Below are 19,603 nucleotides of genomic sequence, written 5' to 3' on the forward strand. Positions count from 1 at the left end.
ACACAAAAATTATTTTCGAAATACATTATATACAGTACGTTTTCTTAACACACCTCACTATACTCGTTCGATCTGTCTTTTTCAAGAAAAATACTTAAAAGTTCTTTTCGTACATTCACATCCACTGATAGTTCACCAAATGTAATATTAAAATAATCTCTTGTTAATGTTCTAATAACTGTATGTGTTTCTGCATAAATATCAAATAATTCCTCCTGTACACGAGGATTCACAAACACAGACCAAACACGAATGTCTAAAACGTCTTCATTACAATAAAAGCATTCATGCGACCATTCACATATATCGTGCCAATAACATGCATAGCATATTAAATAATCATTTGGTTTCCATTTCAATATGCAATCTCTTACACAGTTCACATCCACATAGTTAACACCACATTCACAGTTCCAACTTAATTCTGATAAATCAGGTGAACATGGCGGCGTATCCACATTTGATACCACTTCGTCATTTGATTCCGCCTCAAAATCTGAGTTATCTTGCGAAAATTCATGCACTTCATTATCTATTCCCGCCTCACTATCACTTGCATAAACTTTTATATTATCGTTTTCATATCTTTCTAATCTATTTTCATCAAATGTACAATCTGGAGAATCTGGATATTCATTCTCACCGTCTAACTTATGCTTCACATCAATGTCTTCTACAAACTGACGGTTCTCCATCGCTAACAAAACTATACATGCCTATTTTTTAAAACCAATATTTAAATAAAAATTTCAAATGACGTCACGCGCTCGCGGGTATTTTCCCGTTCGCGCCCCGCGCCTTCCCGCGCCGCGTCCGCGTTTCCGCCGCCGGTTTAAAAAAGTTTTTTCTTTTTCTTTATAACAATCCACTATTGTTCGTCACCTAAATTATTATTCTTTACATACAACTACAAGGTTTCTCTTTTATTATTCTTTACATACACCTGCAAAGTATTCTATAGTTCTATTATTCTTTATAACAAGCTTCACATTGTTCAACAAGTTTCCAAGGTTTTTTTTAAAATCATTTATCTTTACAACTTTGACATCTTTTATTATTCTCTTTTGTGTCAGTCCTATACATACAATAGTACACTAACCATTACCTGTCATCATATGTCATTTAAACAATACTGTATTTCTATACAACTATACTTTCTATCTATTGTCTGCGGTGCAACCCGCTGGTGCTTCACTATTACGAATACAATAGGTTGCTATTGATTAAACAAAGGACCCCCTGCCTGCGTAGCTTGAGCACATTTTCCAATACAGCTACTTAATCCAACCGGAAATCGGAAACTTAGACAATAATATTTATGTAATTAGCATTATAATTCTTTATGCCTTTATTATAATTCTCTATAAGTTATGATTTTGTCACTTCAAAATGTAGAACGAGAAACAAGTGTAATATTCTATTGGTTAAGAAACTCTTATAAACATTAATGATTTTAGGGGTGAGGTGGAGGGGCTTTTGAGACTCCCTCGAGCTAAGAAATTTTCCCCTTCGGAACCATATCTTCGATCGTGCTCAATGTGGGCTACCAGTGTTTTTGCAGTACTCCCTTCCCACGCATTTGAATATCTCCCCTGAGAAAATCTACTGAAATCATAACTGCTTGTAGACAGTTTTCCGTTACAAATCAAAGGATAATAATGACAGTGCATATTTATTTTGTTTTCAGCTATGAATTTTAGATTCGCAATTCGTATAATTCAAATTCGGTTAGAACGAAAAGGAGTAGCCAAAGAGTTATTCAAAGAAATGTTCAGTCTCCGGATGAAATTAGAAACACTTAAAAATGACTTCCTATATCATGGCTTGAACACAAACACTGATTGATAGACTATTGACTGAAAACTCTCGACCATTTCTTATGCAATCGCAGATTTTCTGTTGTCTTTTGTGTAAAGTAGTTTTCTTCTCCACTCTCGCTTTTGTTTAGTTTCATACGACTATGAGTTTGCGATGAATGTTTGGACGTTACAGCTCTTGCAGTGTATAAAATAATTTTTCGAAAATATCACATTCGATTTTACGCCCTAACAATATGTATAAAACAGGTTGAAGCCGTGAAATGATTGGGGTTTAAAGCAGTGATGTGCCGTAAACTATAATTTTACGTCTACGCGATTGTCTACTGTAATCTATACGTAATCTACATTATATCTTTTCCCGTGTAGACTATGTAGACAACCACTATCAAATGTAAGGAAGAATTTCGTTGCTCGTTTGTTCATATTTCCTCATTCAGTTGTTTTGCTTCGGTGCAGCGAAAGATTAGGGAAACGACTAACATATAAAAAGTAGAGGGAATTATCTAATCTGTATATTTACTCTGCTCTGCACATACCACTTCCTTAGATTTTCCACTTCGAGCACTGCTTTTATAATGAAATTTACAAAACTAATTCTCACCTGTGGGCTTTCAGTCTTGAATCTGCTGTATTTGCCAATTTTTTCTTGCATATTTTACAAAATGCATAATATTTTTCATTTTCCTTCATCGAGACGAAACTAAGTATTCGAAAGTTACTATTCGCTGGTCTAGGCATTTTATTTTGTACGCAATTTCGCAAGGTAACGACAAAATAAAGCTCCTTTATTGTCCACGATGCCATATTAAATTACGTGTTGTTGACATATTCTATATAGTCTACGTTGTTTACATTGTCTACGCATAGTTGACACGTAAACGTAAACTATCGTTTTTTTACGCGTAGACGCACATCTCTGGTTTAAAGATCGTAAATGTTTCCATAGTTAGGAGTCTGGACTGAATATGCAAACCCGCTTAACGTGAGGATTTACTTTCTTGAAATGTGGTAGATGTATCAGTAGTGATGATTAAGAAAGTATGAACTGTATACCTTCATGTATCGTGGTGTAGCAATGTTCAAATGTAACCTACTATAAATTAAGATTGTGTACAGATAGTTATCAATTTAATTCAAATTTATGGAGCTGGAAAAAATTCCAGATGGCTGGGTTGATAACAGTCAGGTTGCGACCGCAGCACCTGACTGTTGCTAATGTGTTACAATCTCTGTACTACGTGAACAGCAGTAGAACGGTGCATGAAACATGGTGGTGGCTCTGTGATATAGTGGGCCGCATTATCCTAGTTTGCAGTGTGTCCTGTGCTGCCACTTGCTGGTCGCCTCTGTCCGTGATTAGGACGTCATTTTAAGAGAGCGTGTGCATTATATAGTCCAGATGTTGTTTTCGGGTAATGACGCCATATTTAGTTATCGTAATCCGCCCATTCACACCCCTGATGCTGTTGCGCCGTGGTTTGAAGAACATTATGATAAAACTGAATAGGCCTACCCAACCTGTCTCGCCCAATCTCCGGACCTGAAGATAACTGTACAAGTATGGTCCGTTTTGAAGACCCGATTCCGGTATAATTTCAGTTATAATTTCCATCCTAACTCCTGGAACTGAGTGATGCACTGCATGCAGAATGGGGTGATATTCCACTTGCTGCAATTCATGACTTCTATCAGTGGCGTAGAGAAGGGGTGGGTTCAGGGGGGCCAGACCCTCAAACGGTTCCGACAATGTACTTTGGTATTTTGATGTTCGTATTTTTTTTCTCGGAAGAAATAGCAATTGCCTTTCATGTGTTCTATTTGGAAAATATGTCACTAAACAGTTCCAAGAGAAGTTGTGTTCGCCAACGTCGTCTTTATTCTTTATGGCCGTGTGCACCAACGAAGTTCAACTGTTGAACGAGGGGAATAAATAAGTTCGGTGAAAATGACTGTTGCACGAACAACGTTCAAGTTTAAGTCTAATGGTGGATAAACTTGCTTTTAGCTTGAACGGCCGAAATTGGGGGTTTAAACTCCGTTGATCCAAGTCAGTCCGTTTACATTCAATAATGTCTTTGCATTTTTCCGCTAATGAGATTACAATTCATTTCTCGTGTTCGAAAAAAGTTTTTGTTCGTGTTTTTTTTAATTACTTTTTCCATCACAATTACGATCACTGCAATTAGACTACTCACAACTCAATGCACACAGTCTCGAAAGTCGAAAAGACCGACAAGCGGTATGCTTTCTTCATTTGTTACTTTGTTAAACGAAAATTAGAGACAAAAGACGATAACTAATCAGAGTCGATTTTACAAATTGACCGAAGTTTACTTAAACGAGGTGTACTGAACTTCGACCTTGAATGGTGCAACGAAAGTCCTGGAACCATCTTAACCCTTGGGCAAGCATTGATAGCATTACCATTAAAATATTTAGTTTGCCTTTATGGTTGAACCCGGTGGCGGCCGGTGGATTGTGGTTTCGGGTGTTGGAGTACGGACAATCGGAGACAGAAAATATAAAGTGGACTCATTGACTAATCAGCATAACTTTAGATGCAAATTCTACGTAACATGTGAAATTAAATAACATTCTGTTTTAGAAAATAAAAAAATAATGCGGAACATTTTATCCGATTAGTCACCTTATTTAATTAGTAACTTTATTCTCCTCTCTTTGATTATAACAAATCTGCCTAATACACGCTGATTGAACTCTGGTATTCTTATTGTCAGTTCTCTTTCGATTGAAAGCATAACCAATGGTTATAACCTTTCTTTGACATTCATTTTCTTGAAAGTGTCAATTCTTTTCGATGTGGAAAAAACCCTTTCTTCTTTTGCTGACGTCATAGGTGCAGTTAATTTCAGAGGCTTTGTAGATTCACTTAATATTTTTGTCTAGATTGTTACGAACAATTCATTTTAGCAAACCCAGTCCCTGATTGTGATCCGAATTCCTCTGCAACGTAGACTGAAGAGAGTTCGTGGCAGATTAGTGTTATAAAAAATGTAAATTGAACACACTTTATTTACAGTTTATCTAGAAAAATTAAAAATAAATTGTGGAAATATATCTAGTGCAAACAACATTACTGCCATAAGATGTCCTGTGAATTTAAACCGGATTTTTTTTCGAACATTCTCCTGAATTGCCCTTTGCTTATTTTGTCTAAGCCTTAATTGCACATTTTTCCTCAGTTAAAAGCTAGGCAAATTCTTTTCATTTATTTATTTTTTTAAAAATTTTTAAGTTATATACAGGTCATGGTAAAGAATTCATCCAGAATTTGTAGGTTATTTACAGAATTAGAGCTCACACAATACAATTAAATCTAATAACTAAAAACCAAAACAGCTGATTAAAAAAAACATAAAAAAACAGCTGATACAAAATAGCTACAGGTATATGAATTGCGAATGTCACATATACATACATCAACACACACACACACGTACGCAAAAGGAAAAAAAAACTACATTCCAAATCATCCGTGTTGGTTGTTAAGCAATGCACGATGAACACAATATGCTTCCACATGAGGTGAAACAACGTTTATCAATGTCATACGTTCTGGAAAGTAAACTTCGAAACCCGCCAGAAGTAGGATCAGCATTAACAGAAGCCAAAGTTAAAGAACATCAAAACATACGCATTGCCAGTTTTACACCCAGAAATGTTTGCTGGGAGGGGTCCAAAGTATTTGAGGAGGTCCAATACGTGTATGTAATATCGAACCTGTCTTATTCTGCACCCGAAAAGACGATAAGTAAGTAATTCTTAATTACTGTCACCTATATTTTAAGAAAAAAAATATAGAAATGATTGTTTTTATAAGAAAAGAAAAAGTAGATGATGAGGCGTAAAATAAAATATTTAGCCTACATCAATCATTTCTTTGTTAAACAAGTATAGTTCGTTAGGAAAGTCTACAAATGTTAGTCGAGTTTCGAAATTTTGGGGAGGTCCAGACCGTGTAGACCCCCCTCGTGACTGCGTCCCTGAGCAGTGGCGTTTCCCATCAAACAGTTTTATGTGGAAAGTTATCAAGAGTATAAAATACATTCATTTTATAAAAGAAATAAGTATATACTAAAATACTACCCACAAAGAGGGGATTCTATATATTGACTTAATATTTGTTTCACAAATTACTACAAGAAGTCTTCAATATCTATATAAGTTAAAATTAAGTTCTAAATGTGTGTTTACTTTCATTTGTTTTCTGCTCTACTACATATTTTCATTCTTATTTTGTAATTCTGCAATCACTTTTTCTTATTTCTTTTCTTTTTTTTAATGTTCATTATATTTGTTTCCTTCAGTATAGTACCGTAATTTAAAGATATGAATGCATAAAAGCAAATTCCATTTGTTAATTGGTAATGAAATAAAATTCAGAAATCTTATTTAGCGCGAAAAACCTTCTTGTACACTGGAAACCGTGTTATGTTGCAGAAGCATTGCAACGAACAGACCCTTTAACTTCTGAGATAGGGGAAAGGAGACAACATTCGCTCCAATTCCCTCTCTGAAGGAATCTGGTCGTTGTATGCTCGCTGCAACGCAATATAAATTAGGGACTGTGATGGATTGTTTTTCGCTTTTTAAAATGGATTAACGGAACAGACAGTTACAAAAGTAAAAAATATGTTATTTAAATATATATGGGACTATTAGCAAGTATTTTTTCCTGTTCTTTACTACTATTGCTAATAGTATTTTTTCTTGAAATACTGTGGTCGTTGCGCAACGCTGCAACACTAACATTAGCCGCCACTTTTTGAACCATGTCTTCCTGTTCATAATTTCGTAATTTTTAAAGTATTTTTGTACTTTGGTTAGAAAATACAGATTGTTTATTTCAAAGCAACTTTGCCATAAAATAGGTCTTATGTGTAGCTACTGAGCAGCATTGCCCTATTATGGTACTAGCATTGCCCTGAATATCATAAGAATACTCTCAGTAATTACCAACAGTTTCGTTGAAATATTTTCCTACAGAGCAAGAAACCACAAATAAAACAAAAAAAAAAAAAAAAAACTTTCGCGGAACGCAGAAGATAAAGCTTGTACAATACTAAATTTGAATGTCCCCTCTTGACAATTAAAAGTATCTAAAGAAGCGACCCACAAATGATGTATATGAATATTATATGAAAGCAATAATGCCAATTAAATGATCAGTGAAGTTATAATTCGTGTGGATAACACAATAGAATGCGATGTTGCTTGAGAGCTACACTGCCCACTAAAGGGTTAAACTTGAAAGTTTAATGTTGAACGCGTTTGAGTGAACGCTCGTTTAAACTTCGTTAGTGCACACGGCTATTAAAAATGTTTGCATTTTAGGAGGTATGGAAATCGAGTTTTCCAGGAATCCCTGCTGCTAAAAGGGAAGGAAGGAAAGAGAGTGAGGATCTATATGCATATGGTGACCTTGAAATTATTGTTCTTCTGTTTGACATAGCAATGACAACCTGTTTTCACGTGTCTTCTTTGACTCAAAGCCTTTCCAGACTAATCCAGGCAATGCTGAAAAGAAGCACTTCCTTTCTGATCACAAAAGGAAATTCCGAAAAAAAAAAAACTTAGTTGAAGGGTTAGGAGGAAATGGACATGTTTGAATCCAAGAAATTATTGACTTCGATGTAAATAACAAAACACGTGACCTGTCATCGTCTATTTTAAATCATTCACCGCCGCTCCCAATAGGATTAACTACATAGGATACCTCGATTTAATACCATTCACTTCTACCTGCAATTGGCATCAAAGAAAATGGCGATCAATGGATTTCGGTAAATGCTCAGCAGCTAATTTTTGTTTCCTTAACCTACAAGAAAAAAGAGCCAGAAAGAAAAGACGGCTAAAAAATAGATTTTTCTTTGTTGTTTCGATTTCATTCAGATGAAAAATATTTGAGGCAAAATTGTTAACAGGAAAGGGTGGAAAACAATACTGAAGACTTGTAGCATGTAACTATCTCACAGCAATCTCTGATGTTTGATCAGCTAGAGCAGTTCAGAAGATTTGCTTGAGTTAGACGTGTTTAGAGTGTCGAAATAAGAACTTACTTTGCAATTACAAAATGTCGGAAAACGTTTTACAATAGTGGTTAAGGTTGAAAAAAGACAATTGTGTTAAGTTCGGTGAGGAAAATGTGCATATAAAAAAATTCCTCCCAATAAAGGAACAAAGAAAAACTTAAACAAGATATTTATTTATTTATTTGCCTGTTTTGCATACAAATGAGAGTATTCTCGAGTACGCATACAGTTGTCAAAATTACAAAATAATTACACATATCTTACAAAAAACTTACAAATAGAGTAATACATACATAACTATGACTTTTATAAGCTTACCCAATCATGACATAATTAACAAAAAACATTTATACATTGTCTTCAAAAAATTCATTTACTAAATAATAACATTTATCTACTAAGAACTTGTGAAGATCAGATTTAAACATAGAAAATGATTTGTTTTGCTTTTGAAAGTCAGGTAACTTATTGAAAATTTTTATACAGTTAATTTGAAAAACAAAAAAAAAAAAAAAAAAAGAGACATTTTGGGAGATAACATGCAAATTATTAACGAATCGAGTATTGTATTTATGGACGTTACTGTTTTCAATAACTAAGTGTTTGTTACTTACGGTAAACAAGATAATTTTATATAGATACACCCAAGGTAATGGTAATCTTTTTATCCTCAAAAGATGGGCTTGCAAGAAGACTTTGGTGACAATCCAATCCCTTAGTGCTTTCTTTTGTAAGCGAAACGTGGTACCGTAAGTTATAAAAGAATGGAATTTTGCATAGTACACTGACACTAAAGATTCTGTTGTCAGACAAAAGCTCGAAAAATGCTGTAGAAAAGTGGCTAGAACGAAAAAGAGGCAGTTGTGATGTCAATTTTGGCGAAGAAAATATCCAAAAACAGCAATCGAGGAACAACAAAGATATATTTAAAGAAGCCGGCACTTCAGAGAAAGATTAAATGTTAATAATAATAATAATAATAATAATAATAATAATAATAATAATAATAATAATAATAATAATATAGCTCAACAAACGGATATATATACTATGCGATCAGAAGTATCCAGACACCTGGCTGAAAATGACTTACAAGTTCGTGGCGCCCTCCATCGGTACTGCTGGAATTCAATATGGTGTTGGCCCACCCTTAGCTTTGATGACAGCTTCCACTCTCGCAGACATACTTTCAATCAGGTGCTGGAATGTTTCTAGGAGAATGGCAGCCCATTCTTCAAGGAGTGCTGAACTGAGGAGGGGTATCGATGTAGGTCGGTGAGGCCTAGCACGAAGTCGGTGTTCCAAAACATCCCAAAGGTGTCCTATAGGATTCAAGTCAGGACTTTGTGCTGGCCAGTCCATTACAGGGATGTTATGTTCGTGTAACCACTCCGCCACAGGCCGTGCAGTATGAACAGGTGCTCGATCATGTTGAAAGATCCAATCGCCATCCCGAATTGCTCTTCAACAGTAGGAAGCAAGAAGGTGCTTAAAGCATCAATGTAGGCCTACGCTGTGAGAGTGCCACGCAAAACAACAAGGGGTGCAAACCCCTCCAAGAGAAACACAACCACACTATAACATCACCACCTCGGAATTTGACTGTTGGCACTACACACGCTGACAGATGACGTTCACCAGGCATTCGCCGTACCCACACCCCGCCACATTGTGTACCGTGATTCGTCACTCCATACAACGTTTTTCACTGTTCAAACGTCCAATGTTTACGCTCCTTACACCAAGCGAGGTGCCGTTTGGCATTTACCTGCGTAATGTGTGGCTTATGAGCAGCCGCTCAACCATGAAATCCAAGTTTTCTTACCTCACGCCTAACTGTCATAGTACTTGGAGTGGATCCTGATGCAGTTTGGAATTCCTGTTTGATGGTCTGGATAGATGTCTGCCTATTACACTTTACGACCCTCTTCAACTGTCGGCGGTCTCTGTCAGTTAACAAACGAGGTCGGCCTGTACGCTTTTGTGCTGTACGTGTCCCTTCACGTTTCCACTTCACTATCACATCAGACACAGTGGACCAAGGGATGTTTAGGAGTGTGGAAATCTCGCGTACAGACTTCTGACACAAGTGACGTCCAATCACCTGACCACGTTCGAAGTCCGTGAGTTCCGCGGAGCGCCCCATTCTGCTTTCTCACGATGTCTAATGACTACTGAGGTCGCTGATAATGAGTACCTGGCAGTAGGTTGCAGCACAATGTACCTAATATGAAAAACGTATGTTTTTTGGGCTGTCCGTTTACTTTTGATCACATGGTATATATATATATATATATATATATATATATATATATATATATATATATATATATATATATATATATATATATGAATGACCCAACACTAAGGCTCCCGAAACAAAAATCCTGGCTACGCTACTGACTTCTATTGCTCCATTCCAAGTATTATCAAAGCTCCTTCATTACTTTCTGAGTGAATTTTCACCCATTCTGGTAATAGTGTATATTTTTCTTCAAATGTATTTTATTGTTAGCCTGTAGTTTAGTGAAACTTCTAAAAACGGCTTTTCGATAAGGACTTAATGAATTTGAAATTAGTAAATATATTTTTGAGGATGCAAATGCTAATTTTTTGAGGATGCAAATTCTGATGACGTCAGTGTAGAACAAAAAAAAAACACCACAGTTCATGGAAGAAGAGGAAAATGCTGTTGAAGAAGATGTGGAGTCAGATGAATTAGATTGTATTGATGGCAGTGACGAAATTCCTGATTTCCTGTCAAGTCAAAAAGATTTTCTCATAGATGACTCAGAAGAGGACATCGTTACTTGTATGTAAATACAAGAAAAAGAAAGCCAGAAAATAATACATTTATGAACCATATATGTAGTTCTCCGCAGCCATCCTGTTCAACAATGTGTACCGACAATGACTCTATTCCTCTATTGCCTATAACGAGAAAAGGAGGTAGACCTAAGTCAGATAGTTCTCGCGATTCTAAACTATAGTACCAATATTCTAAACTTGACAATCCCGCGATACCATTGACGAAGATGCTAAACGATTTCTAGTTCACAATGGTGTGTATTGTGCGAAAGAAAAAAGTAGAACATCCATCAGAACTGCTAGTGATAAAAATCGAGAACCGGATACATCAATATTTGTGTTTGATACGCGTAACAAACAACAAATTGTATCCTTCTGTCCTGAAAAAGGCAAGGTTGTGTTGGTAGCCTCATCTATGCATGAGTCAGCAACACTCTCAGAAAGCTAGTAACAGAATTTAAACATACAGAGTCTTCCAAAAGTCCTGCAAAAAAGTAAAAAGCTGTAACTTTGAAAGTACTACTTACAATTTTGTATTTTGTTTGTAATGTTTAGTGGAAATGTTAACATTTTTGTTGGCAGCAATGAGCGGATGTAAACGTTGACGTCATAACCGCAAATCACGTGACAAAGATGGCGTCTACTCAAGAGAGAGCGCAGTGTATGGCGTGGTTTTGTAAGTTAAAATCTAGTGTTTTGGTGAGAAGAAAATTCCGACGAAAATATCAAAAACAACCACCTGCAGGTTCAAGTATCAAGAGATAGTACGATAAGTTCCTAGCTACCGGAAGTGTCTTGGACTTGCCTCGTAGCGGAAGGCCAACAATCAGTGTTGATGTGATTCAGTCCGTGCAGGAAAGCGTGTTGCGAAGTCCAAAGAAATCGTTGAAACGCAGATCCTTGGAGCTAGGAGTGCCAATGACAACGCTACACAATATCATTCGTAAGAAAATAAAGGCAAAACCTTACAAGTTGAAACTTGTACAGGAATTGACGGAAGACGACTGTGACATAAGAAGTGAGTTTTGTGAAATGATGCTTGCACGGTTGAACAGTGATCCAGGGCTTCTTTCAAAGTTACTGTTCTAAGATGAATCCACGTTTCATGTGTCTGGTAAGGTAAACCGACACAATTGTAGAATCTGGGGAATTGAGAATCCACACGAATTTGAGACACATGTTCGTGATTCTTCAAAGTTAAATGTGTGGTGTGCCGTTTCAATGAAACACTGCATTGGATTCCCGAAAAGACTTCAGCAATGTTTGGACGTAAAAGGTGCTTGGCTGGAGATTTGGCGTTGAAAAAAAATGCTTGGAAACAAAATTTCAGACTTTCTTACAAGTCCACTAAAAGTTTTGTACAAATACAATAAATGGTTACAAAGTTACAGCTTTTTTACTTTCTGCAAGACTTTTGAAAGACCCTGTAGAACAGAAAGCATTTAATCTGTTAAGTTGAAACCTGTATTTAAATAATATTTCGTTGCGATTACTAACTGATATACAGGGTGCTTGAAAAAGAACTCCCTAGTTTTAAGTATAAATTTAATTGGGAAATAAATAAAAACTTACATCAATGAGTACATATCATAAAAGAGAATTTCTTCGAGTTTTGTTTAATGTTGATAGACTTCAACGTGGGATCCATTTGTGGCCCTGCACACATCGAGATGATATTCCACTTCTCGCCACGTATTCACCAACATTTCAGTGTAACTGTCCCAACTGCCGCGACGATTCTTTCCCGTAAATGATTGATGTCTCTGATCTTTTCACTGTATACACAACACTGTACACACTCTAGACTACGTCTGGCTAATGACTTCTTCGGGCTCCGAACACAAGAAACACGGATCTGTTCAACAACATCTTTAGAAGTTCTCGGTCTACCTGGTGATTTTGCTTTTAAAACACTACCGGTTTCCTTGAAAGACTAGCCAATGACGGATAGTTTTTGCTGTAGGTGGTTCATCACTATACTGACGTCTAAAATTACGTTGCACTGTTATAACTGATTCAGTTTTCATAAGCCAAATAACACACTGCGCTTTCTGTTGCGGAGTACACATTGTTGCTGAGTTGCTTTGCACTGCATGCCTGCCTGGACTGAACTGAGGAAACAGAAAAAACAACATTGGTGCCGTCTCAAGGTCAAGCAGACCTGCCAACTGCAGGGGAGCCAAACTTGGAGAGTTGATGAATCAAACACCACAAACTAGAATAGTGTATGTCACTTTGTACAGATTCTAGGTCACATTAAAACTAGGGAGTTCTTTTTCAAACACACTGCACTGTATTTGTGTTACGGAATCTTGGCTTTGAAGCTCATTTGTTGTTTTCTTTTCTAGTACAATAACATCTATGTATGTTTGTCTTACTTAAATATGCGCAAAATTTTATCTTTTCAGATAAAATGGTGGGACACAAGAAAATTCACAGAACCTACAGATGAGTTAATTCTAGATCCTACCAAAGGAGATCAACAAATGTGCAATGCTATGGGAGCTTCCAGTTTAGAGTACGACATTACGATTCCCGCTCGTTTTATGGCTGGCACTGAACAAGGTACGCTCTTCAACTATAGCAATAAAGAGAAAAAACTACTGAGATGTACTGTACACGTATACTGGTCATCTTCAGGCGTAGTGATAGAAAATTTTCATGTAAATATGGGTATTTTTTATACTGCGTGTTAGGTTTATAAATAATAGTCTCAAGTGAGTATATCATTCTCATGCATTAACCTGATAATGATATTACAGGTTTATTTATTTAATTATTTATTTTGAATTTTACGTTTCACTGTTATGCCCTTTAGGCTAAAGAAACGAAGGCATCACAAAACATGGGATCATAAGACTACAATGTTGCCAGTTTGGGCTACAAATAACGGATTGGGCTACTTCTATCTACAGGCTATAACTCTTACAAATACGCTATTTTGTTATTTTCATACATGAAATTACAAATTATTAGTTTTATACAATACAATAAAAGTTTTCTTTGCTGAATATTTTATTCACAACGAACAATAGTTTTAGTAAAAATAACATGTTGGATACTAGTTTAATTCTTGTTTTAGTACTTTTTATTCTCCAGATCTGCAACACTATACTTTTGCTGAATGTATGTTGTTGACTGACCGTGTTGATGTCTCAGGAATCTCTAGGACTAATAATTGCATGGAGTTGTGTAAACGTGAACATCACAAATTTAATTGTGGTACTGTATTATTGTTATTAATATAATGTGTAAATAGAGCCACAATAGAAACTTACAAAATTCATGGCTCCCAGATAAAGAATTTAGTGAATAAATTTAAAAAAGTGAGGAATATCAGTGAAAAATCATACAAAATGCAAACCTAAAGCAAATAAGTCTCCTTGAAAGTCAGAAAGGTCGTCCATTATATTCTGTGGTAAGAGTTTCATATAGGCATTTCATTCAATTGAATTGCTCAATGAACCGATTCATAAAGAACCGCTTCCTGCCCTTGAACTATGAAATGTTGGAAATAATAGTAGAATCATTACAATATTTCGTAGTTCAAGGACAGGAACCGATTCTTTATGAATCGGTTCATTGAACGATTCAATTGAATGAAATGCCTATAGGAAATTCTTGCCTATACTGTCACCGTCTACCCAGTTTATTCCACACTGTAGTTCTATTGCTCTTGATGTAGTATCGAGTTTGCCCTAACACACCACCGCCAATAGTCTGAACTTCGGTCGGCTCTTGGCTGTTGCCAACCCAGATCTCTGACGTACTTCCAACTTCATGCGTTTCTGTTAAATCGATGTATGTGATTAGTTAAATTGTAGAACTGCAAAAATAATCCATTTTTATGTTTTGGGCTACGAAAAGTTCAAATCCGCACTTTTAGAGCACAAGCTCGCTACTTTTTTATCTTCGGATATGGCAACACTGTATGACTATATGCGATACATAACTTTTAATATTCAGTTAATACTTATACAGGGGCGGCAGAGCGCCTGCCTCTTATACATAGGGTCCCTGATTCGATCCCAGCCCATGCCAAGTGAATTTTGCTATAGATAAACACGTGTGTATTGATTTTCTCAGGGGTTCCACCGTTTCCTCCTACTGTCTTCATTCCACTATTATCATCCACCTGATCATCACGCACTGTCTCCCTTAGCCTCGGTGCGTAATCGCGGGACGTTAAAAAGATTAATATCTATATAAAATATACATATACTCAGTAATATCTGCCTTTATATACAATATCTGCTATGCTTCTTAAGGTTAATTTAGAATGTTGGATCATTTAAACTTTTTCTCTAAAACGATATATCTAAAGAGGAAACTTAATACTACACAAAATTGACATACTTCATTTATTCTTCTACAGGTATTGTTTTCTCATGTAATCGAAAAGGAAAAACACCATTTGAAAAATTAGGCTTCCAATTTCAAGCGCATTGCGGGCCTGTGTATGCTTTGAGTCGAAATCCTGGATTTTCCAAAAACTTCCTAACTGTTGGGGATTGGACTGCAAGAATATGGTCTGAAGATGTAAGAGAGTCACCCATTATGTGGACTAGGTATGTTGTTCTATCAATGGTACAAATTGTTTTAGGATAACCTAACCCGAAATAAGAGAAAAATGGATTAACATTTGGTATATTCTTGCAATTATACTTTAGAAATCATCTTATCTACCATACCTTCTTTTCTTTATCTTTTTAACACGTCACCAAATAATAATAATAGTAATAATAATAACTATAGATCATCAAGATCGGTACACTATTTCTAGTGCTGTAATGAGTTCTAGGAGGGAGTTACAATCAAAGTAATATTGCATGGTACGGAAAGCTTGTATACTATGCATGGTACCGGTATGAAAGTACTAGTCGTGCCATCTAGCATACTAAAAAATTGTTTGAATATTACCATAATACTTTGTAGTCTGCTTTTGTACACAGTTATTCTGTGTGCATCTAACGGTTAAAAATCATTCTTAATTTTTTCGTCATTACAGTGAGCTCTACTATTCACTATGTAAATCCCTGTTTAATGTCACGTATGAAATAAAAATTCAAATAAATATATACATAATGAAGGAATGATTTTTAGTTTCTTAATTTTTAGTGATGTATTTGGTTGATAAATATCATTATAATCTCGTTTTGCTTTTTATAGATATAATAGTTGCACGTTTCGCAATTTCGAATCATTACTGAAGTAAAAATTACTATAAAACTACTATATCATTAAGTTACTACCTCCTAATACAAAGTTACGGTTAGTCCTTTATTTTGTAATTCTTTTCATGAATTGCATAGTAAATTTAACCAATTTGACATTATATATATTCTTCCTGTTGTGTCTTATTGCTAATCTCCAAACTAAGAAAGTTTAGCATCTGACAGTTTCTTTATCTAGCTGAGGAACATATTCATTTGCCGGGTTGCTTTTTTACTTTAAATTTACTACTTTACTGGTATTCATACTTAATCTAACAATTTTTTCAGTTGTAGTAAAGCAATCTCAGAATTTAAAAAAATAATAAAAAATCACTTGCCACTTAATAACAGTGTTTCTACAGACCAGGAAGAATCGGCGAAAATGTAAATAGATTAAGGAAAGTCACAGTCAGAAAAATTACCACATTTGTCTTTCGTATTTTTACAGAATTTCAAATAGGTTAGTGTTTCTCAAAGTGTGGATTGCGGGCCGTTTTTGATGGGTCGCGAGAAGCTTTTCCTTTTAATTATGGAAATTTTATTTTGATGCAGAAACATATATTGTGAAGTAATGTTCAGAAAATGAAAATTGGAAGCGTTTGCTAATGAGGTGAAGAGTAAAGTGGTTACTCAGAGCCTGGCGCTGTTGTACAGTCAGTAGAGATGCTGGGTGAGAATGGAAGGAGGGTGAGTGAGTCAAACTCTGTGATGGGGTAGCATTGTTTCGGGAGTAGTGTTAGCTCTGTGTTGCCTTTCTACGGAAACACTTTAATCCTCCCTATGCATGCGTACAATTTCATATGATACAGTTATTGAGTAAAAAATGTCAGTGTATTTGAATAAAAGTAAGTGGGCCACAAAATACATTTTATTTAATGTGGGTCGCAGTAATAACAAGTTTGAGAACCACTGAGTTACAGCAAGCTGCTAGTAGGAAAACGATATATTTTAATAGTATTTTTAAGTTGCTGGATAAATTCAATACTTTTTCAAGACACGACCCAAAAATGATTGAACAGCCAAGTTAGGTCAAAGTAAGTTTTAAAAATAATTGAAAGTGATGGTCATGAAGAACAGATAAATATCACAATAGTCGCACAATATCACATTAATATTTATCATCAAATGAAGTGATGCTCATGCAAAAATAATTAAAGAACTTTTCTTCGTCATTGCGCAAATCAATAAACATGGAAGAAAATTCACCTTTAAGCAGTCGTGAGCTTACGTACGGATGAACAAGTATCGTCTCTGTTTTTTCCTTAGGATTTTACTGGCTAAGTATACAAAAACAGCACGTTTTCTTCTTTCAATTTCCATCTTCATTCAACTGCAGCTGTTTTCTATGTCTATGTGAAGTGGTTGAGCTGAGACGCCCGCACGAGTCTGCTGCTCGTCTGAACTGGTTGATCTTTGACGCCCGCACAAGTCAGCTGCGAGTCTGTTGCGGGCCCGCAACAGACTTTTCTGCACGTCTGAACCGAGCCTAAAAGCCATATTCTGCTCTTTGTCATGAAAGTAAATGAGAATTTAAAAAAATAATCCTAAGAATTGTTGTGTTTAATCCAAGTTTTCCTTTCTGCAAGTAATAAACTCAAAGAGTTGTGAAAACCAAGAAAATGACATATTTACTTACCATTCGAAGTAGAAAATAAACTACAACTACTCAATTAATCCATTAGGGTTTGGGAACTTTATGAAAAAAGCTATAAAAACTTACAAGTATATGATTTCTTTATATGCAGTCTTACATAAATTAACCCTTTCGTATGAATTAAGTTTTCGTTTGAAATATATTTAGGCTTTCAATGCACCGCAACTGTCTCGTCTAGGAAAGTTGAAGGTGACACCGGAACTGAATCCAAATCTTTCATAAAAATAAACTAGTTACAAATAAGTGTCATTTTACTTTTCAGTTAAAAATAGTAGTAACTATACAGTACATCCGCAATCCTTGCTTTTGTAGGTTTTATAGGCACAGGCTGACAGATGGTGTGTGGAGTCCAACTCGATTTTCAACTTACTTCGTCACAAGAACAGATGGCGTGATGGACACATGGGACGTTCTGCAACAACAGGATAATCCTGTTCTCAGTGTTAAGGTTTGTAGCAGCGAGCATACACTTTCAACCATGGAAATATTTGTTATATAGAATACAACAGTAACACATTAAGTGCCATGTACAGTAGGTCCCATAGGACCGACAGGTGGTTCGCTCAACGGATCGCGTCGGTCTCATGGGATCAACATGTCCGTCACAACTCTGTTCCGTCACTTTAGACTTCCGCATTAGAAGGGACCGACGTGGCCCCTTCGATGGCTTTTGTGCTAATGGTCCAGTAACATTGCATTTTATTTATTTTTTTCATCTACAAAATTATATGGCGGCCGATTTAAAAACACACACATAAAATTCACCGCGGCGCTCAACATGTTTTAATAATGACAATTAATACAGTAGATAACCTTTGTTCCCTTAGTTTCAAGCGACAAAACTATTCTAGTGTGAAATCCCTCACGAGCCGCCTCGTGGTAATATGTCTGTCAGGAAAAAGCAGTCAGAATATGGCTATTTATTACAGTTAATTTCCTAAATAAGTTTGTGCAAGTGCCGAACAGAATCAGCCGCGTGTTTAAACGACTAATGGTAATCTTGTGTGCCGGTGCTGTGTCATCAGATTGTAGCTCAGAATAATCTCTAAAATACTCAATGAATAAATGTGACAATTGGGGATGAAACTGATGCACAACACGGTATTTAACTGCGAGATTATGGTTAAATTTAAATGAAATTCAAATGTTTTAATTTTGAAAATGGCTAGTTGGGGAAAAGGAGAGAGAGAAGGGATTTAAATCAAGAGACAAAGGATGAGCACTAGCCTGACAAATCCGATGAGACTGGTGTTCTCCTGGTCATCTGGATGATGAATAGTTTTCCCTGGAGGGGCCTGGATGTACTGGAGTCAGCCAACAACTTGATCTTAATCCTGCTGGACTGCCAGGGGCGTCGAGTTCTCTCATCTTGATGCGTCTCCAATGATGTTCTCCTACACCTTCATTCCACTAGTCAGATATTGGACTCTATTGAATCTGTGACGATGAACCAACAAAATGGTGCTCCCAAGACATGGAGTTGGTTGTTCTCCAATGGAGCGACGTGCCTCTCACGACGATCCTGCACCTTCCCAAACCTTGTGGCGGATACCCCTTGTCGATGTGTCTTCCGTAGTTTTGTTTAATCGAAAAACGATGAGTCTGACGTTCAATGAACTAGGAAATATCAGGCTAGGTGGAAAAGAACGCGGAAAAGCAAGAAGGAAACTAGTCGCGTTATTGACAATTTCAAAGGTGACTATTAACAAATAACATGCTTATACAAGCTGTCTGGCAATGTACAACATTGATAAAAGTTTTGTTACGTTGGATTTTAAATGTTCATAATTCTGTCGTGGCTAAAAGTGATTTAATAAAATAATTGAATTTGATGAATTAAGTTTACACTGTTATCTTCTGGTCACTTCACTGATACTTCACAGTTACTTCACACTTTGTTTTAAGGTCGGTACTGCTGATGACGTCATATGGCTTTGATTATAATTATCTTTCAGTTCCGCACTGTTTAAATTAAGTTCAGTGTTGCCATGTTGAGGATTCTCACGGTATAGTAATTTTTCTCATAGAGAGGGATTTTATAGTGAACTATTATCC

The 19,603-nt window shown here is 36.1% G+C and overlaps 1 protein-coding gene across 1 annotated transcript in view; it reads left to right on the forward strand.

The window, feature by feature from the left end:
- The window catches only part of Dnai2 (dynein, axonemal, intermediate chain 2), a 96,497-nt gene that overhangs the window by 59,125 nt on the left and 17,769 nt on the right, over nucleotides 1-19,603 (forward strand). The window contains exons 6-8 of the mRNA XM_081750729.1: nucleotides 13,090-13,246; nucleotides 15,057-15,249; nucleotides 17,861-17,996. Of these exons, the coding sequence (XP_081606855.1) occupies nucleotides 13,090-13,246; nucleotides 15,057-15,249; nucleotides 17,861-17,996 (486 nt within the window). The remainder of the gene's footprint in view (nucleotides 1-13,089; nucleotides 13,247-15,056; nucleotides 15,250-17,860; nucleotides 17,997-19,603) is intronic.

This window comes from Thermobia domestica, chromosome 3 (assembly GCF_964235325.1).
Source record: "Thermobia domestica chromosome 3, izTheDome1.hap1.1, whole genome shotgun sequence".
Taxonomy (NCBI): Eukaryota; Metazoa; Arthropoda; class Insecta; order Zygentoma; family Lepismatidae; genus Thermobia; species Thermobia domestica.